The sequence below is a fragment of the Rutilus rutilus genome (assembly GCF_951802725.1).
Source record: "Rutilus rutilus genome assembly, chromosome: 21".
In the NCBI taxonomy this organism is placed as follows: domain Eukaryota; kingdom Metazoa; phylum Chordata; class Actinopteri; order Cypriniformes; family Leuciscidae; genus Rutilus; species Rutilus rutilus.
In genome coordinates this window covers 8,212,980-8,239,647 of record NC_140226.1, presented here as the reverse complement: position 1 = coordinate 8,239,647, position 26,668 = coordinate 8,212,980, and the positions used below count along the sequence as shown (strand labels likewise).

Sequence of the window (26,668 nt, the reverse complement as noted above, 5' to 3'; positions counted from 1 at the left end):
CTAACTGAATTTATCGATGTGGATTAACGTGACGTTCATACATTTAATAAGGTTGCCCCTGGACATGAGTTTATGGAGGTAGGCTAAAGACTACCACCGCTTAATAGAATAAAAAAAAATGTTTCTGTTGCTGTCAGTATTGTTTTTGGAAATTAGGCTACATTAAAATGCAATGGTCTCGTTTCAAAAGCATTGGTCAATATGCTTGCGTCGACTTCACTGTAGCCTATATGTGCCCTGCTTCCTTTCCGTGAGTTCTGACCGAAAAATGGAAAATATCAAGCGCTTCCGTTTCAGAGTCCCTGTTTCATGTTTGTTAGCCCAGGACATTTTACAAATCCAGACCAAACGATGTTCTACGGCCATGTCCGGAATAAAGAGTAGCCTATCCATGTCACACAGTAAGATTTAGGATTTTGACCATATACCTCGCAGTCACGAGGTATATATCAACGTCAGTGAGCTATACTTATTGTATTTCGCCACAGGGTGTCACTGTGGCCTCAACCCTTCGCCTTCACTTACTCTGAGCTCGATTGCTATGTCTGAGGTAAACTACGCACTCCTCATTACCCTACGCAGGAAGAAATGTAGGAAGAAATAAATGAATAAATAAATAAATGTAGAAATACATAAATGTAGAAATAAATAAATGTAAAAATAAATAAATGTATTAATAAATAAATGTAGAAAAAAAAAGAAAAAAATAGTATAAATAAATATGGAAAAAAATAATTATATACATAAATAAGGAAATAAATGTATAAATAATTATTTATTTTCGTTTTTTTGCTTTTCTATGTATATTTATTTATATATATATATATATAAATATATATATATATTTATTTATTTTTACATTTATTTGTATATTTATTTATTTATTTATGTTTTTTTTTTATATATATATATATTGGCAGCGTTGGAATTCCATATCTAAGGTGCTGTTTTCTTTGAAGCCAAAAAACTCATTTTTTCGGGTGTGGACAGAGCTTTTCACTCTCTTGCTCAGACGACATGGTTCTTCTCAGTCAGAGCTGCATGGGCGCACGTGCGACCTGCGTCTTCTTGTTTGATAGGTGTCAGTGGGTGCAATACTGCCACCTGAGAGATCAACCAGGTACTGGCGCTGGAGTATTTACGTGTCATGTTATGATAAGAGTCCTATTCATTTTAAACATTGTCATTATCACCAATACCGGTATATTGTCACACTCTAAATTAACACAATGTCGATATTTCATGCTTTGAATATCACGATTATCGTCAATACCGGTATATTGCGACACCCCTACTCACTTTAGATTACAGCACTGTAAATAAATTTGCCTTGCACTGAAGTGGCCATTAAGGGAGTGGGACATCATTTACCAGGTGTGTCTTTTTAGTCTATTAAGCCTCTGTGTATATCCCAGGCTGCATCCGAAATTGCATACTCTTTTGAGTAGGTACATATTTTGAATAAGTTATTTCTTTGCAAGGGCTAAACGAGTACATTCTATACAGTATGACTGTATGTAGTATGAATGTAATCCGGATGTACTACATTCGTCATGTTGTCATTATCATGTGACCTACAAGTGTCAGTTGCGTAGCTTCACTGCGATTCACAAATCCTCTCCCGTGGCCTCATGGGAGTGTCCATCGTGTGCACACTTCAGAATCTCGCCAGGAGTAGTAGGTAATCCGGGTACTTTTTGCCTACTCTTTTACAAGTACTGTGAATTCGGACATACTTCTTTTGTCACATACTGCTTTTCGCCTACTATTATAGTATGGAAGAATTTGATTTTGGATGCAGCCCCAGTGTTTCTTGTGTTCATTTTCAGTTGTTGTCCTCCCATGTGTCACAGACAGTGGTTGTAGATAGGCACACGACGATGAAGATGAAGGTCAAAGTAAAGACTTTAATAGATATTCCAAAGGCAACCATAGAGCAAGGCATAAACTGCGCAACCACTCATATACACAGACGAGACAGAAACAGAACTGAACTTAAGTACACGTGATAATGAGTGAGATAATTAGTGCACAGGTCCTGTCTATTTCACCCTGAGTTTACCCATGTTTAATGTCTGCAAGTCAAGTCACCTTTATTTATATAGCAGTTTATACAATACAGATTGTTTCAAAGCAGCTTTACAGTGATAACAGGAAATTGATGCATTTCTGCTGTTGTTCTGCATTATCAATGGAATGTAACTTATGCAGTGTGTTGAGGAAACAAACCATTCTACCAATGTTTTTAAGTATCATATGATAAAAATAAAAGTAGTTAAAGTATTAGAACTAGATCAGTGTTTTTTTAATTATTTATAACACTTAAGTCATTCAAGTAAAACCACAGCATAATGCATTAACCAGATTTAATGATTTGTGAATCACCTCATTTGTACTTGTGTGACAATGATAAAATGTTTCATTAATATGTTTATTAATTTTTTTAACTTTGTTGTGGAAATAATAAATTACATATAACATTTCTTAGCCACACTATGTCCATAACTAAAGACTTTTGCATAGACCATGGGCACCCATAATTGACACTAAAACTAATAATGAGGTCATTAACACCACATTAACACCAAATTATCTAATCATTAAATGTAGTACAAAGCTCAAGATGCACCACTGTAAGTTTAAGTTTAGGCCTTTGGTGTATTAAATCTGACTCTTAGAGAGCTGCGGTGGAATAACAAAAGAATGGTACTTCAGAAGTGTTGCCAAAACACTCCTCCTTTCTCAGAAAACTTGTTTTGTAAATGAAGTGTAAACCAGGAACCTTCTGATTGGTGGAGGTGTTACACCTTCCCAATTTCTATGGGTGAAATGACCTTTGCATGACACAATGTGGTTTAACTAGACAGTTAAGACAACAAGATAAAAACATAACAACACCCACTAGCCTGCACTATGTGTCAGTAACCTTAATGCACACCTATGGGGCTACCAGGGGTCATTCACTACACTTACCTCTGTTTGATATTTGTGCCTGCCATACCATAAAGTTTTACTTTGTATTGACTTTTGGGTTGCATTTTATTTCACAATATGTGTACTTACAGTCTACTTACCTAAGAAACTATTATTATTATTATTATTATATAACATGGGTTAAGGTTAGGTTTAGGTTCAGGGTTAGTAACTAGTTATTACCCAGTTATTGTAATTACTATTATAAGTACATAGTATGTGCATAGGGAACAGGACTGTAAAATAAAGTTCTACCGACTTTTGATTTCTTGGCAGACACACTCCAGGAGAGTAAAAAATTACAGACATCTTTTGACATCTGTTATTATGAGAGGAAATGTCCATGGGACTTTAAAATATTATGCAGTGAAATCAGGATTATTATTTTTTTATTTAACCACTCAAGCTACTTAAAGATGAAGTATATAATAATTGTTATGGTAAAATCCCTTAACCCAGTTTGTTCACTAGTATGCCGTTCATGGGTTTATCTCCCCCCAAACTGTAAACATTGAGCCTCCCAGACTCAATCAAAACATTGAGAGCGGTGTTGAGAAATATTCAGCTCCTGTGAGAAACACTGTTACGGTGGGTGGAGTATATATGAATTTTCATGATATTTCCCCTGTTCACAAACAAATGGAACCAAAAATATTATTTGTAGCTGATCACTGTGTGATCAGGGTAGATCAGGGTAGCTGATAACTGTGTGATCTGGATATACATGGAGGCTGTTTTCGTTGAGTGCCAAGGCCCTGTTTTAATAATTATCTCAGACACCAGACATTCACTTCATGTTGCATTGTTTCACTTTCCTTGTCTTTTCAATCTGAGTTACATTCATAGGGGGTTGTGAGTTAATGAAAAGCTTTATAAATAAAACAATTAAATTAAATTAAATACGAAGGTGTGTTGTTAATTTATTGAAATAGTAACTTAATTAATCTCAGAGGACACCTTTATTTATATAGCTCTTTATACAATACAGATTGTTTCAAAGCAGCTTTACAGTGATAACAGGAAAATGTTGTTGTTCAGCTGAAGTCAGTTCAGTGTTGTACGTTGTAAAGATTATCAATTATTAATTTAGTTCATTTCATCTATAAACCTGTTCAGCTAAAAATTATGTCATCCTCCAGCTCAGTTCAGGTCTCACACAGCAGCGTCAGTACAGCCAGATATTGTTGAATATTAAGTGTCCCCAACTAAGCAAGCCAGAGGCGACAGTGGCAAAGAACGTCTCAGGTTAAGCATGAGAAGGGGAATGAGATGCTGTGTCCCCTAGGGGGCGCTAATGGGGAATGCCTCTGGCATGATCTGTGTCTGAAGCATGAGTCTAAACATGACAATGAACTTGACATTGGCAGGCAGCAACCTGTTGTGACCTGGAGTATAAAAAGGGCACCTGTGCAATACATCATCCACTTCTTGTCTGAAGGAGACGTGCAGAAGAATACCTGATGCATGGCAAAGGGATGCAGTGTCTTGTTCCCCTTCTCAGGGAACCATGGTTACATTCATAACACGAGACGTTCCCTTTCCGAAAGCTGCCTTCCCTCAGGCTATTTTGAAAATGAAACAAACACAATTTATTGTCACAATATTAACAAATTGTTGCTAACTACAGCTGCGTCCCATATCAAAGGCTGCATTCGAAGGACTCGGACCAGTCTAGCCTACGGAGGACTGTTCTTGTTGCCTAGCAACTGTTTTTTCCCACACATTTTTATCACTTGAATTCCTGTAAACATAATATAAACAGGGCACCACAGTGGCTCAGTGGGTAGAGCCAAGAGTTAGTAGGTTCTCCGTGTGTCAGTGTGGGTTCCTCCAGGTACCACTGTTCAAAGACACGCAGCATAGGTAAATTGGCGATACAAAATTGTTTGTGTGTGAGCCCTGTGATGGACTGGCCATCCGTCCAGGGTGTTTCCCCTGCCTGTAACCAGAGATGGTAGGATAGGCTCCAGCAACAGCGGATAAGCTGTGTGGAGAATTGATGGAAGAGTAGAGGCAATGTTCCCGGGGAAATATTTAGAGGATTTTTACATAACCAAGAAAATATATTACAAATAAATGTGCAAGTAATGTTATATTTTGGTAAAAATAGTAGAATGTTTTTTAAAAAACGGTCTGGTAACCTTTAAATAACATGTTTGGAACATTTCTAGCGGGGAGCCCACAGAAGTTCCCAAATTCCCTCTTCGTCAACGACAATAATATTCCTATCTCTTTTGAAATGTTGGTTCCAAAATGTTTTCCAAACTGACATCAGGTCAATCTGTCTCACATTAGATAAGCTTATCAGATAAGCATTAGATAAGCTTAAACAGTTTCTTAAAAGTTCCCAGTTATGTCCTCATTTTGACTCATTTTATTGATGCAATGTAATTTGTCTGAATGCATGCTAATGTGTTTCTTGACTGATGCTGTATAATGTCATATTATCCTTTTTGTGTTGTATATTGTCATATTATCCTTTTGTGTTATTGTCTTCCTGCCTCGGGACTACAGATGAAAATTAGCATCTATGTTATAATCTGGCTCATTTACAGTCTGTACAGGAGTGTAAGATTGTTCATTCCCAGCCAACATTTGAATGTGGGGCCCATATGGGTATGAAATGGGCTGAAAAATGGGCCCCATGTTAATTGCCCAGATGAATTTCATGTAGGATTGCACTTGGTACTAGGTGGGACCTAAGTGGGCAACATGCACAAGACCCATCTCTGTCCTAACTTTTACCCAGTCGACGTTTGTATGTGGGGCCCATGTGGGTTTGAAATGGGCTGAAAAATGGGCTCTGTATGGGATTGTCCGCGGGTTCCATAATGGCCCCATGTTAATTGCCCAGATGGATTTCATGTAGGATTGCACTTGATACTAGGTGGGACCCAAGTGGGCAACATGCACAAGACCCATCTTGGTCCCAGCTAATGTGCACTGTCCCGAATAAATAAATAAAATTAAAATCAATTACCCATTCAATAGATGCTGCGCACTTGTTCTGCATGAATCAGTAAACTCCACCTGCTCTCCTCCTTTCCTCTGCAATTGCAGGATTTTCCCCATCCACCCTGTAGCTCATATGACTTCAGCCTGTCTCTGTTCCAGTGCTGCGAGTCCACCCAGCATGGGTTTCATTTCAGGCAAACGTACGCCCCCATAACTTGAAGTGATATAAATGAACGGCACATATTCAGAAACAATGTGTTAATAAACTTGAAATAGCATGCGTTTCAGCTGTTACAGTGATGATCACACATACATACATACATTTTAAATGCTGGGTGCAATACAGTGGGTACGGAAAGTATTCAGACCCCCTTACATTTTTCACTCTTTGTTATATTGCAGCCATTTGCTAAAATCATTTAAGGTCTTTTTTTTTCCTCATTATTGTACACACAGCACCCCACATTGACAGAAAAACACAGAATTGTTGACATTTTTGCACATTTATTAAAAAAGAAAAACTGAAATATCACATGGTCCTAAGTATTCAGACCCTTTGCTGTGACACTCATATATTTAACTCAGGTGCTGTCCATTGCTTCTGATCATCTTTGAGATGGTTCTACACCTTCATTTGAGTCCAGCTGTGTTTGATTATACTGATTGGACTTGATTAGGAAAGCCACACACTTGTCTATATAAGACCTTACAGCTCACAGTGCATGTAGAGCAAATGAGAATCATGAGGTCAAAGGAACTGCCTGAAGAGCTCAGAGACAGAATTGTGGCAAGGCACAGATCTGGCCAAGGTTACAAAAAAATTTCTGCTGCACTTAAGGTTCCTAAGAGCACAGTGGCCTCCATAATCCTTAAATGGAAGACGTTTGGGACGACCAGAATCCTTCCTAGAGCTGGCCGTCCAGCCAAACTGAGCTATCGGGGAGAAGAGCCTTGGTGAGAGAGGTAAAGAAGAACCCAAAGATCACTGTGGCTGAGCTCCAGAGATGCAGTCGGGAGAAAGTTGTAGTAAGTCAACCATCACTGCAGCCATCCACCAGTCGGGGCTTTATGGCAGAGTGGCCTGACGGAAGCCTCTCCTTAGTGCAAGACACATGAAAGCACACCTGAAGGACTCCAAGATGGTGATAAATAAGATTCTCTGGTCTGATGAGACCAAGATAGAACTTTTTGGCCTTAATTCTAAGCGGTATGTGTGGAGAAAACCAGGCACTGCTCATCACCTGTCCAATACAGTCTCAACAGTGAAGCATGGTGGTGGCAGCATCATGCTGTGGGGGTGTTTTTCAGCTGCAGGGACAAGGCGACTGGTTGCAATCGAGGGAAAGATGAATGCGGCCAAGTACAGGGATATCCTGGACGAAACCTTCTCCAGAGTGCTCTGGACCTCAGACTGGGCCGAAGGTTCACCTTCCAACAAGACAATGACCCTAAGCACACAGCTAAAATAACGAAGGAGTGGCTTCACAACAACTCCGTGACTGTTCTTGAATGGCCCAGCCAGAGCCCTGACTTAAACCCAATTGAGCATCTCTGGAGAGACCTGAAAATGGCTGTCCACCAACGTTTACCATCCAACCTGACAGAACTGGAGAGGATCTGCAAGGAGGAATGGCAGAGGATACCCAAATCCAGGTGTGAAAAACTTGTTGCATCTTTCCCAAAAAGACTCATGGCTGTATTAGATCAAAAGCGTGCTTCTACTAAATACTGAGCAAAAGGTCTGAATACTTAGGACCATGTGATATTTCAGTTTTTCATGTGATATTTTCAGTCAACAATTCTGTGTTTTTCTGTCAATATGGGGTACTGTGCGTACAACAATGAGGGAAAAAAATGAACTTAAATGATTGTAGCAAATGGCTGCAATATAACAAAGAGTGAAAAATTTAAGGGGGTCTGAATACTTTCCGTACCCACTGTATATACACTGAACTTGGTAAACAGTCAACTCATTTTAGTTATTCAGTTTATTGACGCACACTTTGCACACACAGTCCCGCCTGCACCTTCTTACATACAAAAGTATGTTTTCAAAAAAGAACACTGAATGTTTAACTACATAAGATGCTAGGGTTGCAGGATCAAGGCTAAATTGATGCCCGCGAAGTGAAAAGTTTCTGAGATTACAATTTTGTAATATCATCATTGTGTCCCTTAGCTTGTTCTTTCCCTTTAATATGATCTGGAGATTAAGGTTGTGCAGGTTTCCATGATTTTATGCCTAGACTGCAAAAACACAAAGACTCAGCTCTCCTTTGTGTCATGTGAACATTTGTGAGTATAGATTTCCATGGGAAAACCTTTATGTAATCCCATCAAACAATGGTACACCTTAAAGGGAAAAAGACTGAGCCAATCTCAGTCTCACATGGATCTTACAGAATTACAGAGTATTCTGTTGTAAGGGGTCAGTGTGAAAGGATTAAGGCTAACTGAGGATCTGCTGCATGAATTACTGATAAATTACTGCTATGAAGAAAGACTGAGGTAAAAATAAGTCATGAGGAGGAAGATATTTTCAATATAATGTCTCAGTCTATCTCAGTCTTACAAAAGTTTTTCAAATCTTGAAAATGGGTTGCCTTTCATAGATTCACTTGATGCTGCGCCATTATCAGACGCTACGGGAACACTCTGGTGTGATGATAGTCTGAAGCCCACATAATCAGGCCAATTTATTGGCTGATGCTGGCAGCATTGCCCACGAGGCATCATGTCACTGAGGCATCATGTCACTGAAGCCTCTGAAGGGGTCGTTCACATGCCGCATCTAAAAATGTGTGGAAAACGCCGGTCGCACCTAGCCTGGGTTTCCCCATGCTGCCTTGCGCGCAAGCGTGATTTTATTCACGCTGCTAGGCAGCCTGGACACCATGGACCAGATTTTCCCCTCAAAAAGGGAACCAATCACAGAACGGGGAGGGAGCAGCAAGACAATGACGACGTCTATGCGACACACCGAAGCAGTTTGTTTATATCTATGGATCCAACATGGCATCAGACGCGAAGTTACCTTTCGATGCAGCCTTAGGGCAGTTTCAGAGAGTGAAGAGGATCTGTGACCAAGATCATGTTTTTGAAAGTAAATCACTAGAGATGATGTCACGATTTAAGGAAAGGGGATATAGAAGCTCTACTCTCCAAAAAGCTTACACCAGAGCCAAACATGTAGATAGGGCATCATTACTACAAAGGAATACACCGAAACTAACAAAAGAGAGGTCTGTTTTTGTCACTACATACAGTACAGAGGCTGAACAGATAAGGCAAATCATACAAAAAAACTGGGGAATTATTGAAAGTGATGAGGTATTAAGTCAGGTCTTTCCTGAACCACCTCTCATTAGTTTTAGAAGATGTCCCACCCTACAAGATAGACTGGTTCACAGTTATCTTAAACCAGAAGTAAAACAAACATGGTTAGGCCCTAGGCCCATAGGTTCTTACAAATGCCATCACTGCAACCATTGTGCTAATGTAAGACAAACCAAAATTTTTCATGATGTTGGTTCTAAAAAGGAATTCACTATTAACCATTTTATAAACTGCCAAACTACCTTTGTCATTTATAGATTGGAATGTCCTATGTGTGAAGTCTTTTATGTAGGAAGAACCAAGCGGCGTTTATTGGACAGACTGGCTGAACACAAATACGCAATTCGCACAGGTAACACCAACTATCCCATGGCAAGACACTATATGGAACATCACAATAGTGACCAATCCACCTTACAGATCTGTGGGATTGACCACATCCCTTTGTCCTTAAGAAAAGGCAATAGGCAAAGGCAGCTGAATCAACGGGAAGCTTTCTGGATATATCGCCTGCAGGCTACTAAATATCCAGGCTTGAATGAGGAACTTGACCTTAGTGTATATCTTTGATGTTCTGTTGTCCTATGGTGGTTTGAAAATTGTATACTATGCTTGTATTTTAACTTGTATGGGTCACCGTGTTGGGTACTGGTATGTTCCTTTCATGAAGTCAGTTTTTGTGTGTACTTAATTGATTTGGTAAGAAGTGGAAATGATGACATCTGCTGTCTCTTGGGTGTACTAACAATTGTAACCTTAGCACCACAGTTGACAGATGGAGACTTCTGATTGGTGGACTGTTAGTTCATAAGAAACTTTGTTTGTTTGAGATCTGTTTAACTCCCAGAAGAAGGCATGTAGCCGAAACGCGTTGGAGTTTTTTAGAAGGTTAATGTGACCAAGCCATAATAATAAAGGCTTTTTAACTTTTGCAATTGAGAGTGCCTTGGAGTTCCTTTTTGATTTTCAGCCTTAGATAGTGTTCTAAGTAGTTTAGAACGCAAGTTTAATTTGTCTTCTTCCTAATCGAATTTCTGTCGCTCTACATACGTCATCTGGTATAATTGAAACGATTGGCTATGTACACGTACAGGCGCATTTGATAGACATTCGTAGTGCCCAATGAGACGAGGTCTGACGTTAGCCAGGCTAGGTCACACCACTTTCTCCTTCTTTTCAAAGCGCTCGCTCGTGAGCTTACGCTCCCGTGATGTCTGCCAATGCTAAGCAACCATGAGCTGCGCTCTCCATGATGACAAGGAAGTTTTAGCAAAGAATAAATGGATTTCCAGCTCCAAAATTTGACAAATTGCACAGCTCTGGGATCCTCAGGTTCTTGTCTCATGACTTGCGGTGCACTTTCTGCATTCTGAAAAGTTTGGGATCTCGCTATGGCGTAGCCTGAAAAAAAAAAAAGTATCCTAACACATGATGATCGCAGCAGCATCACTCTCTATTGTGAGCACACTTGTTGTGTGTCTACATTTAAAATAACGAACCTGAGCATGCAAAAGACATAACATGTGAATGGCCTCTACGTCAGCATCCACGCCATCACAGCTCAGATTTCAGGAAGACAATTTATCTCCCTGTGTATTAGTAGTGACAGGGATATCTGAAGGTCGGAGTAATGGGCGTGCTGAAAGGAGGCGTGCCGAAAGGTGAATTGCTACAAGAGAAACTAACCTTACCCCACACCCTGACAGACAGCTTTTGTGACCAATGATCAAGACCTTTCTCCATATTCCTACCTTTCAGCGAGCACCAACCTTTCGTCACGCCAATTGATTCCATCTAGCTTTCCTCTCTCACCTTCACCACAGAGCTCAGCCAGTCCTCCAGCCCCGCCTCAGCTGTATGCCAGCCCTTTGTCTTCCTCTGTAATGCCTCACAGTGTGGTCAAGCCTCATGTTGTGCACTCTCCAGCTGCGCCTAAGCGAGAGAATCCCTTGTCTCCGCCTCCAGCCTCAGAACCCTTCACGACCTGTAATCCTGCCAGCACTGCCTTCGCTCCTCTCACCATCGGAGTCACCAGAGACCCTCAGCCTTGCAGTTCCACCAGGCTCCCTCCTCCATCCAGCTCCACCTCAGCCAGCCTTCACCCTGCCTGCGCCACAGACTTACGCCATCCGCGTTCTGCATCTCTCCACCCCTTCGGCTCCAGCGGGCTCCACCCTTCCTTCGGATCCACCTTGGTCCTCGAGTGCACCAGCTCCGCCTAAGTCCTCGGGCACTCGGGCTCCACCTCGAGCGCTCGTCCCCACACCCTTGCTTGGTCTCCAGAGCCAGTGGTGTCACTCAAGCCTATCAGCTCTCCGTCTGCGCCCTAGGATCCTCTGACATTGTCTCCATCTCTGTCAGTCGTCACCCGGATGTCGGCAGACACCTTTACACCGTGGCTCCTCCAGTCATCAACTCCGCCGTGGGCTGTTGTCCCAACTGTGCTCTGGGCCTCATCCACCAGGCCATTCATCCCATCATCTCCTCCATGGCAAATACCTCCATTTGCTCCTCCCTGGTCATCATCATCTGTCAGTCTGCCTGCCATTTTTTCCCGCCCTTTGCCCACTCCTTTTACCATCCCTGTGCCATCTCGTCCACCTCCAAAGGCCCCACTTCTCTTCAGTTATTGTGCAAGGTTGCGCCTCCCAGGAGGGGGGGTAATGTCACTGTTCTGTTTAGTTAGTTTCATTTTTATGGACTTTTAGTCTTGTTTCTATGGACACTGCTTATTCTCATAGCTGATTGTCTTTTAGTTCATTATCTCTGTGTATTTAAAGGGTTAGTTCACCCAAAAATGAAAATTCTGTCAGTTATTACTCACCCTCATGTTGTTCCAACCCCGTAAGACCTTCGTTCATCTTCGGAACACAAATTAAGATATTTTTGATTAAATCTGAGAGCTGGATCACTATATACATCACATTATAACTTGCTGGCCCAGAAAATGTATTAAAGACATCGTTAATATAGTCCAAGTGACTACAGTGGCTCAAGTGGCCAGCCAGTTATAATGCCTTAGAAGCCTATGGAGGAGTGATCCAGCTTTCAGATTTAATCAAAAATATCTTAATTTGTGTTCCGAAGATGAATGAAGGTCTTACGGGGCTGGAACAACATGAGGGTGAGTAATTACTGACAGAATTTTCATTTTTGGGTGAACTAACCCTTTAAGCTCCTCCTTGTTCACCCTTCAGTGGTCAGTTGTCTTTTGTGTTGCGTGCACACTGTTACGCTCTGTGATTTACCTGAGTTTATTTTATTATTAAATACATTCGTTTTGGAGCCTGTTGACTCTCATCTTCTTCTTTGGATCAATGTATGTGTGCAGCATTATCAACGTCATATATCGACTGGCGCCAAGCCACATCATACAGAAACTTGCTTCATGTACCGTAAACTAGTGTCGCAAATATTCAGTGCTTACATGAATATTACATACAGTAATACATTAGGAAAGTCTTATTTGCACACACCAGACTGATGTTTCACTTTGAATGAGACATATGGCAAAAACATTGCTTTGCAGTATAAACTCTGTGCAACTCTACAATTTCCTATGAACTGCATAGAATTATATTTCAAATCTTTAAAAAAGTACAAATTCACATCATATTTACAGTTTAACCCACACATGCATGTCATAACCAACTGCATAAGCATGGTAAATGTAATTTTAGTTTTGTGAATTGGTTGTGTATTAAAGGCACAGTATATAAGTTTCACCACTAGAGGTCGCTTATTCAAAACAATAACGAGGCATAGTTTGATGATGCTGTGAATGAGCATGGAATCATAGGAGTTGTTGTCTTCCCCTCCAGAGCTGATGGAAATAAATCCGAAATCATGTTAACGGATGAGTAAATGTATTTAAGTTTATTTAACAATACTGTGGTATGAAGCAGGATGGGGCTGAGAGCCTGGAACATTTTACATTGCTGTTTTTATTATGCTGCCGCTGTTGCTTCTTTCGTTTTGTTGTTTATGTTTATTTTATTATTAAAGTTATGTTTAATGTCTGCCTTCTTTCCTGAAGTTGATCTCTTATTTAATTCTAATAAAATACCTTCAAGTGCTGAATTACTACTCATACAGGTCACCTTATTTTAAATTCATTAAAATTGTGGGGTAACACAGCACTGGTCATGAACATGATTTCTGCTCCCATCGAACTGATTCCATCAGCTATGGAGGTGAAGATGACGACTTCCATGATTCCACGCTCCTTCATGGGATCATCAAGCTACGATGTTGTTAGTGTTTGAATAAGAGACCTCTGTGGCAAAACATACATGGAAACAAGCATGTTTCCAATGACCATATGAGCCTTAAGCAACAAGCATGTTTCCAAAAACAGCCAATAACAGACTTACCCTTACGAAAAATATTTATTCAAGTGTTCTATTAGTATGCCTCTTTTAAACTAAAAACATGAAAGTATACATTCAGTCTACTTTTATGTACTTCTCAGAATAAACTTTATGTACTTCTCAGGAATATACTTAAAGTTGCAATTAAGTATACTATAAAACTATATATGTTTTTTAAAGATTTATTTTGGGCGTTTTTGCCTTTTTTTAGAATAGGACAGTAGCTAGACAGGAAGTGAGGTGGGAGAGAGAGAGCAGGGACAGGATCAGGAAAGGTCAACAAGCCAGGACTTGAACTCGGGTCTCCCGAAGCACAACGGCACTACATGTCGGCGCGCTTGCCCACGAGGCTATCAGCACCAACCACAAGTATTTACTGCAAATTGCACACTTTGTTTTCAATAACAATTAGACATTAATAGACAAATAATACTTAGCTATATTTTGTACAAAATACTATTGTATACTATAATGTATTTTGAAAGTATACTTTCAAAGCATTGTTACGATGATCATTTCCAGCAGACAGTTAAAATATACCTAAATATATATATATTTTTTAAATAAACTGAATTTTCACTCCAAGTGTATTTTTCTAAAATATATTTTTAGAAAATATGCTAAAGTACAATTATTTTAAAGTGTGTTAAAATTTGTATTGTAAAATTAGGTAAAAGCGTGATGCTAATATACTTTTAATATATCTAGAGATAGTACAATTTTTGTTAGTATATTTGCAATGTACTATTGAAAAAGGGAATATATTTCAAATACAATAAAGTTTTTTTTTTTTTTTTTTTTTTTTTACTAGGGTGAAGCTAGATTACAATAATAAACAGAGCGTTTATAATAAAGTGTATAAAATAAGTTTAATAAACACGCATTTTCCAATACAAGATAAACCCTAACAATTCACTGATACACTATTGGCTTAATGAACAAGCATGAATCTGATACCCAGATAAGTTAAGTACAGTATGTTGGCAATAATACTAGACAGCCTAAATTAACAAGCATGTTTCGATAACAATTGCCTTGAGCAACAAGTGTGATACTGATAACAACGAAAAGCATGTTGCTGATACCCGGATAAGCTTAGCACAGCATGTTAACAATGATAAGCGTAAAATAACTAACATGTTTCCAATAACAACTAGATAGCCTTAAGAACAAGTGTGTTGCTGATGCCCAAATAGAATCAATACTGAACTGATTTCAACTGAACAATGACTGTTTACTATTGCCTCCCTAGAGCTGCTTTACAGCAGAATTGTTTGCATCATTGAATCATTATTGGTTTCGATAGTCCACTTTAGACATTCCACTAACTATAAGTAACTTTTCAACTATTTTTTTATTTTTTTTAAAAAAATTTATTTTTTTATTTTTTTCAACTACATGTCAACTAACTCTCATTAAAGTATTAGTAGGCTGTAGTAGACTGTTAGGTTATGGTTAGGTGTTGGGGTTTGGGTTAGGAGAATAAATTGACTTGTAGTTGCCAAGTTACTAATAGTCAGTAGAATGTCTGTTGGGGGACCAACAAAATAAAGTGTTAGCAGACATTAAGCAGACAGTCTACTTTAATGACAAGTAGTTGACATGTAGCTGCAAAGTTACTTACTTCTTAAGTTAGTAAGAAGTGACAACATGTAGACAACATTTCTGAATGGTTAGTTGATGAATTTATGTAGCTTATGTGTAGTTATCTTCTAGTCATTGATTCTGTCTTGATAATCTATAAATCGTGTTCCGGGGGCAGGGTTTATGTAAATTTTAGGGTTGGTGATGTCACTAATACCAGGAGGCTTGTGTAGTCCCTGCCAGCCATTTGTTGTACTCCTTAAAAAATGATTTCTTTAAAAGAAAATATCTCCTTTTGCTTTGAGCTTTCAGCGTTGTAACTTTGCAGATGTTGTTTATGCTCAAACAGCAACATTACACACTAACTAAAGTTAGAAAAGTTAAATCCTAATCAACCACCCCTTTAAGCAATACGTGCTGCTGATACGTGGATTGCCTTAAGCAACAAGCATGTTGCCAATTACCTGATAGTTTTTAAGCAATGAGCATAAAAAGGAAACTTATAGCTTCGTGAAGAGATTTAGAGATGAATGGAGAGTGAATTATAGCCAGCTTTGACGTGGATGCTTGATCTCCTTTTTGATATCCATCTTCATGCGGGAAGTGCAGATCTCATCTAAACTTTGTTCTTGAGGCAGTCACATTAGTATAACTTCAACGGGTCCATGCCAATAATGCAGCTATGCTAGAATCAATGATAACTCCATCATTTCCAAATCAAGCAGTGTATGATCAATGTGGTTAATCGTGTGTTAATCGTGTGTTAAAGTTCACAAACATGAATCTGAGGTGAAATCAGGACACCTCCCAGAATACCTCCCAGGACAGGTACAGCAGGTTTTATTCTGTCTCTCCACTCATTGCACAGCGACAACACCTGCTAGTTCTCATTAACCAGAGGCGTATACCCTTACCGATTGCATCTCCCAATCCCAATCTAGCTGGGGCCCCAAACAAACTGAAAGGAAGTGTCACAATTTGGTGTAATTGAAATGGAGTGGTAAAGGCAATTTTCTCTTGGGACATTGGTGTGAAGGGGATTTGTCAGTATCCCTTAATCTAATCCAGTCAAAAAAAGCTCCACAGTACAAGTCAATGCAGGGCCCAAAAAACTACATTTAAGATTACACTAAACACTTAATTGTAATTTAATACATATTTATTTGATTAGAATAATATATATATATCCATCCATCCATCTTCTACCGCTTATCCGGGGCCGGGTCGCGGGGGCAGCAGTCTAAGCAGGGATGCCCAGACTTCCCTCTCCCTGGACACTTCCTCCAGCTCTTCCGGGGGGACACCGAGGCGTTCCCAGGCCAGCCGGGAGACATAGTCTCTCCAGCGTGTCCTAGGTCTTCCCCGGGGTCTCCTCCCGGTGGGACATGCCCGGAACGCCTTCCCGGGAAGGCGTCCAGGAGGCATCCGGAAAAGATGCCCGAGCCACCTCAACTGACCCCTCTCGATGTGGAGGAGCAGCAGCTCTACTCTGAGCTCCTCCCGAGTGACCGAGCTTCTCACCCTATCTCTAAGGGATCGCCCAGCCACCCTGCGGAGAAAGCTCATTTCGGCCGCTTGTATCCGGGATCTTGTCCTTTCGGTCATGACCCACAGCTCATGACCATAGGTGAGAGTAGGAACGTAGATTGACTGGTAAATCGAGAGCTTCGCCTTGCGGCTCAGCTCCTTCTTCACCACGACAGACCGGTACAGGGACCGCATTACTGCAGAAGCTGCACCGATCCGCCTGTCAATCTCCCGTTCCATCCTTCCCTCACTCGTGAACAAGACCCCAAGATACTTGAACTCCTCCACTTGAGGCAGGAGCTCTCCACCAACCTGAAGCGGGCAAACCACCCTTTTCCGACTGAGAACCATGGCCTCGGATTTGGAGGTGCTGATTTTCATCCCAGCCGCTTCACACTCGAGGGACACAGTCGAATGCCTTCTCCAAATCCACAAAGCACATGTGGATTGGTTGGGCAAACTCCCATGAGCCCTCCAGCACCCTGTAGAGGGTATAGAGCTGGTCCAGTGTTCCACGACCGGGACGAAAACCACACTGTTCCTCCTGAATCCGAGGTTCTACTATCGGCCGGATTCTCCTCTCCAGTACCCTGGCATAGACTTTCCCAGGGAGGCTGAGAAGTGTGATCCCCCTATAGTTGGAGCACACCCTCCGATCCCCCTTCTTGAAAAGAGGGACCACCACCCCGGTCTGCCAGTCCAAAGGTACTGTCCCCGACTTTCCTTGCGGAGATAATTCCTAGATCTCGTCTGTGTTCCCAGACTTCTGGAGATCGTTGGAGTCCTCTTCTTCCAGTTACCATTGACATCCGCTCAAGGACTATTCATATCACGCATCCTCTCCTGTATATCTGCTTTCAGGTCACCCGCCTGCTAATCGTGGTGTTTTGAGTGTTTCCATCAGTTCAACCCGTTTGCCAATAAACTGCTTGCTTGCAATTGGATCTTCGACTCTCATTCTGACATTTAGAGTCAGAAGCTTGTCAGGCACCGACTCTAGAGGTTCAAAGGGGGTCTCAACCAGACTCTCAAGGACTATAGGACAAAGTCCCAGGGATCTTGGTTCTAACGGGAGGCCACCGTTGCCTGGCTCCATGAACATGAAGGTTCCACAACTCGGGCTGTATTGTATTGTCCACCTGCACTAGGACATGGTAGCCCCTTAACTGCTGGAGGAAGTACTTCAGGGCCAGAAATACAGCCATCAATTTGAGGCAATTGATGTGCCAATCGAGATGATGCCTCCCCAAATCCCTTTGCCTAGACGACCACTTAAGACTGCTCCTGGGAGGCGTCTATTGGTAGCATTTTGCGACGGCAAGATGCACCTAGAGCGGAGCCAAGGCGAGGAACCGGGGTCTGAACCACATATAAAGGGAACGAAGCCGCATCGCGAAACCTTGCTATAAACATGGATTTTTAGAATGGGTACAAAGCACTCAGCGCATGCCCTTGCCCTTATTTGCCTTTGGGGATTGTATGGATGAAATCCCCTGGCTTTGAGTCACAACTGAAGTGGTCTCGTGTGCAAAAGGCCCATAGGGATCACTGTGGACACAGCTGCCATGAGACCTATGTAATGTCCTGACCTAATCTGATGTTGCTTAGGGTTTTTAAAACGGTCTCTACACGAGGGGAAGACAGTTGTGCCCCCGATGGTGACAGACTCCCATTTAACACCGAAGCACATTACCCTCTGGGCTGGAGAGAGAACACTTTTCTTGGAATTGTGTCTCAGCCCCAGAGAGAGAAGATGAGCGAGGATCAATCTCAATGTCGAAGCGCAAGCTCTTAAGACAGGGCCAGTATCAGTCAGTCATCTATGTAACAAGGCTAGGTCAAATGGAAGGGTAAGCTATTGGTAAGCTATTGGCTACCGATATTGGTAAGCTTCGCCCCCGAAAGCAGACCTTTGGAACTTCCTTTGTTGTGGCAATATTTCTATGTGAAAATATGATCTTAAAAAAATCTTTAAGATTGATCGTGATGAACCATTCGCAATGTTGAATTTGTGACATGATCGCCTTGATACTTAGCATCTTAAACTTGAGCGTTCTGACGGAATGGTTCAAGCCTCGAAGATCTAAAATGGACTCAGTCCTCCATTAAAATTTTTTTGGGAACCAGGAAAAACTCGCCACACTCTGATTTTGAGCCTTTCTTTCAGCAGGTCAGCCTGGTACACCTGCAACACTGCCATAAGCCGCGTTTCCACCGCAGGAACTTTCCCCAGGAACTAGGAACTTTGGGCTGGTACTCGATGTGTTTACACCGCAGGAACCAGGGTCTAAATGAAGTTCCGGGTAAATATTTCCCCCTCCGATAGTCCCTGCTTACGAGGTAGTACTTTTTCAAAGTTCAGGAACTTTCAGGGGTGGGACTTGTGCGCTGCACAAGCTGATTGGTTGTGTTCACGCCGCATTTTGGTTGGATGACTCCACGCAGAATTTTATTTATTTTTAACCTCCCTTTTTAAAAAATCTATTGCGGTTCGTGTCGTGGCTTCATGCAGTAAGAGTTGTCTGTCTGCAAATATGGAATTTACTAAAAAAAAACTGGTGGACTGGCGACGAGTTTCAGGCTTTATTTTGTGGAAGAGGAAACTTTCTGCGCGTTCGTCCCAGCCATCTCACGGTCAATGTCCGCAATAGCTAATACAAATTTTATATCTAACGTTAGCATTACGAGCTTACTGAACACGCTTTATCAGTGCTCGTCTCTTTTCTGCCACAGCTTTTATTATTAAGTCATTATGTTTACACATCATCTATTGCAAGGCACTCCAAACCATGTTATAAATTTACTAACAGGATTGAAATAGCGCTTTGAGGTTAGTAACAAACAACTATTTACAAGACTGTCACTATTTATTATTGATAGACGGGGTTCAGGCTTTTTTTAAGCATATTTGCGAAAGAGGAAATTTTTTGCGCGTTCGTCCCTGGCATCTCACAATAATAACATAGGATAGGCTACGTTGTCTAATTTTATACGCATACGAGTTTTTTGAACACACTTTAGTATCAGTGCTCGTCTATTTTGTTTTGTTAATTACCTCGTTAGTAAACCAATACATGACTGCAGCACAGTTTGAATCTCCTTCATACTTATTATAAATGTGGCGCTCAAAACTGATTACTGTCCATCACAGACTGGGAGGAGCAGTTGTGCGCAGTTTACCTTCCCGGTACTTTAGACCGCGGTGTAAACGCAGAAAGCAACTGGTCTGGGGCAAAAAAAGTTCCTGGGAAAAAAGTTCCTGGGACAAATTGTTCCGGGTAATTTCGGTGGAAACGCGGCTATAGTGTGCAGAGCAGCACCAGCCTGACCCCCACCAGCATAGATGTTATTATACATGGCTTGGTTGGGAGTGCTGACTCTTTAAGTGACGATGAGCTCCAGATCGATGCCCTGTCGATGCATCTGTGGTACATCTAAATATAGCCTCTGAGGAGCACACATTCCGATGACGTCACTGTCCGAGGCTGTAAAAGTTCAAAGTCAATCCCATTGACGTGTTGCACGCATATATTCACAGCGGGTCACGCAAAAAGTATTCCCAGAGTGCTGAATCAAGCACAGCATTAAGTGTAGCTTTTGAAAGGGAATACTTCACGTTTTATTTTAATTAAACAACATAAAATATAACACAATATTTTATAACACAAACTTTTCATTTGAAAGTCACGTTTCTAGTATCTGTAAAACCACATTTTTCCATCTTAAAAAAAATATTTAAATCACGACATATGCTTTCGATGACAAATGTGGAAAAGTTATTTCATGCATTCATGACATCAAGGCTAGATTATTGTAATGCTCTTATGGGTGGTTGCCCTGCACGCATAATAAACAAACTACAGCTGGTCCAAAACGCAGCAGCAAGAGTTCTTACCAGAACCAGGAAGTATGCCCACATTAGCCCTGCGTTCTGCAAACACTGCATATGCTCCCTATTAAACATCGTATCAGTTTTAAAATATTGCTGATTACTTACAAAGCACTAAATGGTTTAGCTCCCCAGTACTTGAGCGAGCTCTTAACGCATTATAGTCCTTCACGTCTATTGCGATCTCAAAATTCCGGCCAGTTGATAATACCTAGAATATCAAAATCGACTGCTGGCGGTAGATCCTTTGGAACAGACTTCCTAACATTGTCCGGGAAGCAGACACACTCTGTCAGTTTAAATCTAGACTAAAAACACATCCCATAAATCCTGATGTACTCGTTACATCATAAGAAGAATGGTGTCTAAGCTAATACTATTCTCTCTGTTTACTCCAAGGTTTACCGCAGTCCGCTGGACACAAGACATATCCAGATCTGATGAAGGACATGCACCTGGCCACAACGACAATGCAATCTTGAAGTGTCAACTAGTCTCTCCCCTGTGAAGGCCTCCTTCCCTTCCCTTTACCTCTGTACAGATAAAACGTTGTCAAAATGATTCCAGTTCACATGGATACGCGGAAGCTGTAGTATGGATTTTTAAGGACAGACAAGTCATTTGATGAGTTAGTATCAGATGCTCATACCACTGAATGCAATTGCTTTGTTGGAGCTGCCTCCTGTCCCCGGCAACATCAAAGCACAGATTTTCTTAGAAATTAAGGCTACTGGCTCGAAAGGCGGTCCCAACCCCAACCCCAGCTCCTCAATATTCAGAGCTGATCTTCCCATAAATCACCCACTAAAACCCATCCTCGACGCCTCTCTCAGTTCCATTCTTCAAGCCGTTTCCCCTTAAGACTTTCCACTCCACATACAACCTGCTTTTCATGATTTTTCTGTGCTCACCATCACCTCATTCATATCTCATCTCAACAGCATCAAGAACTCAAGAGCTCAGTTTCTTTGGGAAAATGTTATCCACTGCCGCAGCAGAGATGTTCCCTCATGCTCCCGCAGGAGCTCAGTTTCTCTGAAAAAAAATTCTCCACTGTCGCAGCAGTGATGTCCCCTCTGTTCCTGCAGGAGCTCAGTTTCTCGGAAAAAATGTCTCCACTGTGTCATTTGCTCTGTCAGGAGCTTCTTCACTTCATCCAAACTTGCTCTACTGCCACATGTTATCTCTTCCACTTCCGCAAGAGCTCTGTTTCTCTGTATAACCCGACTTCACCTATGTGTGCGACCTTCGACAGCGGACTACCAGCGAGGCTCACCTTTCTGATGCCATGATCATCAAACTCTCATCCGAGGACGCAAGAAGCACATCTTCACATCTTTTTTGGGGGTTATCAACATTTTCTGGCTGCTGTCCCTCATTAGTTTTAAAATTTTGGGGGGAAGTATAGGTTCGGACCAAATACCAAGCTCGGAGCCTTCTCCTCGGAAAGCACGACAAATACGCATACTATTTCTTCTATCCGACTTATTTGTAAATGTTAACTCATGAAATTATGTTTCATTAACAAAGTTCGGAATGAGCATGTTCAAATGATCTATCCAATCAACTCGTCATCAGCAATTGTCACGTCGGCACCTATAGCATGAGAGGATGCCTATATATTTACACAACTGACTCCTACTACTCAACAGTTTTCAGCATCCCTCCACCACCACCACTTCTCACTCTTGGCTTGCTCCTACTGCAGCCAGGAATACGGGGGGAGTACTGTGGGTTTGGGCCAAATACCGAGCTCGAAGCCCTTTTCTCGGACAGCATGTTAAATACGCATACTATTTATTCTATCTGACTTATTTGTAAATGTGAACTCGTGAAATGTGATAAGTGAAATCTGATGTACTGTAATGTAACCGGCTACAGCAGCAAGCCTAACCTTATCCCTTTAGGGGCTCCATAGAATGCGTTATTTATGTTCCATTCCTTTCCCAATTGAGAATTCGGGGTTGTCCCTCTTGTAGTCCTCACCACACACTTAGAGATGGAAATAGAGATTAATAGATTTTATCGTTGGGAAGACATTCTCTGATCTCTCATTTTATGCGTGAGGCGAGACAGTGAAACCTTTCCACCCTGTGTGTGTTCCTTCATTGCATCTATCCGTGGTGTTGGAGGCTTTAACGGATCCTCATTTTGAACCGTTAGAGTCAGCCTGAGATAGAAATTTTGACTTTTAAGTTAGTATTATTGTTAACCTAAAATCAACATTTCATGTCCAATTATTTATATATTTTGTTAGTAGCCTTGTAATAATTGGGTAAAAGTACTGTCAAGTCAAGTCACCGTTATATAGCACTTTATACAATGCAGATTGTTTCAAAGCAGCTGTACAGTAATAACAGGAAAATGAGAAAGAATAAAGAAAAAAACTTGAGAGAAACCAGGCTCAGTCGGGGGGCAGTTCTCCTAGCCAACAAACGAACATGGTGTCATTATGATTCAAATTGATCATTATCTCAGAATATACTTTTTGTGAAATGGCACATTTTTAACATATATATTTTTTTATGTAAAATTATGTTTTATATGGATGTACTGTATATCCAAAAATTATACAATTATATGGATGACCCTCTGAAAAGTGTTACGGTTTCTCCAGACTTGAAAAAAATACCTAAATCCTATTTGGATGGGCCTAGTATTAGGATATTAAAGAAATTTGTGTTTCGCAGGCATACTTTGTGATTTTAATCTGAAATCTGAATCTGCCATGTCTGTGCTTTTCTCAAACAACCTCATAAAAATTTCCAGGGCAAATTATACTGTTTTTCAGCAAACTAAACAGTCATCTGTGAAATCTAATTCCATCCGAATATAAATGTCTGTGATTGCCCATCCTGTTAATACAGGACAAACACACCTTTACTAACACTTTTCCTCATGTGTTTTTTGACCTGAGCTACGGTTTGCACACCAATCTTTCACATGCTTTCAAAAAAAAAAAAGGGCAAAGACTGTCCATTTTAATAAGTGTGAGTTAATTATAAACAGACACTTCTATAAACTCATTTAAAGTTTATTTATATAGGGTTTTAATAAGAAATGAAAGTTCTATTAATAAGTAATTCATTAAAAAACATATATATTATACATTATGCACTCTAAATTGGTAGCACATTGAGGTGAAAAGAAATGTATCTCAAACATCGTTTAGACAACTAGTCCTGTTTGCATAGGGCTCTAGTCAACTGGTTCTTGAGAAATCTGTCTGACTCCATGCATGTACAAGAATAAGTATTTTTTTAAGAACAATGACTCGCCCACACACCTTTTGTAAACATAATCTGAAACAGGTTTTGTTGAATTTTGAAAAATGAAACAACATAACTTGTATGTGCATGACTATAAGCCTAACGTACTGCGCATGCGATTCTTTATGGCATATTAAGATTTGTGAAAGTGTACATAAGATTGCAAGCGTAAACAAAATTTACTAGCTGAAAGTAACAGCGCGCGAACTTAAGTCTGTATAGCGGAAAATCAGAGGCTGACACGAGCGATAACGCGCAGAAATATTTGCGTGCTATCAAGGTGCAAATTACGGTAAATTTAATGTATTACCATCTTCATAAATATGTATCTTCATTTACATACTTGTTTGTTTAATAAAAGTATAGAGTCATTCGTTCATTTTTATTAAATCCTTGATTTACTATTAATTAATTAAATTATTTACCATTCATTTTTTATTTACATACGCTAGAAATTTGTATTCTAGAAATGTATAATACATTAATAATAAAATGTGAAATTGCAACAAAGTTAAATGTTGTAAATGTGAAGAAAGAGAGGGAGGACTAGCGTATAGTGGGTGGATCTTGGCCAACTTCCTTTTGTCATGGTGTGTTGAACTTAGAGTTTCATCAGAGCTCTACATTAGCTGTGCGAGCGGCGCACGTGGACCGCAAACTCTCCCGGCGACTTCACTCCGAAACGCACCTTTTCTCTTCATTAAGGAGTCTGCAAGGACGAGTTTGAACTCGTACTAAATTAGTTAATTTGAAGAATGTGGGCGCTGTTTGTGTAATTTTTTTTTTAAAGTCACTCCACCTAACTTGAGTTCATTCATTATGGTGGATAAGGGTCCCCTTTTGACTTCAGCTATCATTTTCTATTTGTCCATTGGGGCAGCAATATTCCAAGTCATCGAAGAACCGAACTGGGAGATTGCAGTGAAAGAGTATAAAGCCGAAAAGGAGAAAATATTGAAACAGTTCCCATGTCTGACAAAGGCTAACCTGGACTACATTCTAGAGGTAGGTGTACCAGTTTGAGTTAAGTTAATTCTAACAAATGTGCAAAATTACTTGTTGTAACTCGTCTTTACGTTGGAACGTAGGAAACAGAAAGCTAAAAGCATTCCAGTTGTATTAATACATTTAACTCTGGTTTTAGCCTTCTGTGAGAAATCTGTAAAGCATGAGGTACAGTAGTATAGAGGAAGAAATTTATGAGTAAAGTGTATATGGGTAGTGTGAATTGGGTAGTTCTATGCTCAACTGTTTATTGCACCTGCTCTTTTAACCAATTAGATAAATATAATCTATCAAAAATGTGTCTTCTACAAATATTTTATCCACTTACCTTATAGTAATGTGAAAACAAAATATTTTGCATTTAATATGACTGAGGAAGCTCTCATGGGCTTTTGAGAAACATCAGTGTACATGCATAGGGAACAGAGCCATCCATTTTTGTGATGTTAATGTTTGATGATTATGGTAATAAAATCATTCGACAATAAGAACTGATTTTAAATGTCACCCTGAATTAAAATATTTTAGGACTGAAAAAAAAAAACGACATGTAGAAACAAGTTGTATGTTTCCCTGCCCCATCCCCCAAAGGAACTGACATTTGAGTGGATTGAGTATATGTTGCCCCCAGTGGGAATGACCCTCTCCAAGCTGTGGTCACATTCACTTTCAGTTCTCTTTGTCCTCTTTCCTTTCAAATCATGAGGAACAGAGTAGGGTGAAAAACTTTTAGTGAGAGGGGCATTCACTGTGTCTTGTAGGACATTTTGGGCTGTCTGTCAGCTGAGGTAGCTGTCTGCCAAATTATTCTAAAACACAACCAGTGTGTTTACAGCAGCAGCACATTCTAAATGTATAACTCACAACAATGAATATTAAATAAGCCACATAGTTTTTACGAAGTACCAGACATGATTATAGGCTTACTGGATTCCTACATTAGCCTGTTTCATATTTTGGTTTTCATAGTAGTTGTTTGTGGTTTTATAATTTTAGAAGCAACAAGCCTCATGTTTGAATCATTTATTGAAAGTAGTAGACAATTGGGGGACATATTGCTGCATTTGAGAACGATGAGTATAATTTGTGGTGTATGCTTAGTCGCACTGGTTTAAAGCATTTGACATTTTTTAACATAACAAAGAACCATAATGGAAACTTTCTCTGGTTTTATGATTTGTTAAATGAAGATTAAAGTCTAAATAAATCCAGGGAAGAAAATGAGGGAGTTATAATTGGCACTAATATGAAATCTTGGCAATCCCATGCAAATGTCAAACTTACCATAGAAAAAGGTCAGGTTTTGGTTTTTCTTTTCTTTTTTTTAATATTTTTATTCTTTATAGGTTTTGTTGTTAATGAGTTGTGCTTTTAAATTCACATTTTCTATAAAGTGTATAGTCTCAGCCATTACCTTAGAACTGTGTAATAGTTCATAACACTGAAATTGTCCATCTGTAAAATACCTGTTTGCTAAATAATTATGTTTCATCTGCCCTCTGGGTTAACAGCATTCTTGACTGTACTGTCATCCTTTTATGAATCTGTAAGCCAAGTGTGCAATGAAAATGCAGCGTTGCAGAAGGGAGAATGTTATATTTGATTAAGATCACCTCTGGAAAAGCCTGTTCATATATGCAGAAAGATCCATCCATTTGAAGCTGTGAACATTCCCTACTCAATCATTACAGGATGTTCAGGTTGATAAAGAGATTGGCATGATGAATGCATGTATATTCATTTTGTAGATGTAATTCACA

General features: G+C 40.2%; 1 protein-coding gene across 1 annotated transcript in view; it reads left to right on the top strand.

Annotated features, from left to right (window-relative positions):
• Positions 1 to 24,452: 24,452 nt before the first annotated feature.
• kcnk5a (potassium channel, subfamily K, member 5a) overlaps positions 24,453 to 26,668 on the top strand; it is a 45,066-nt gene continuing 42,850 nt past the window's right edge. The window contains exon 1 of the mRNA XM_084392921.1: positions 24,453 to 24,908. Within this exon, the coding sequence (XP_084249047.1) occupies positions 24,723 to 24,908 (186 nt within the window). The 5' untranslated portion in view covers positions 24,453 to 24,722. The remainder of the gene's footprint in view (positions 24,909 to 26,668) is intronic.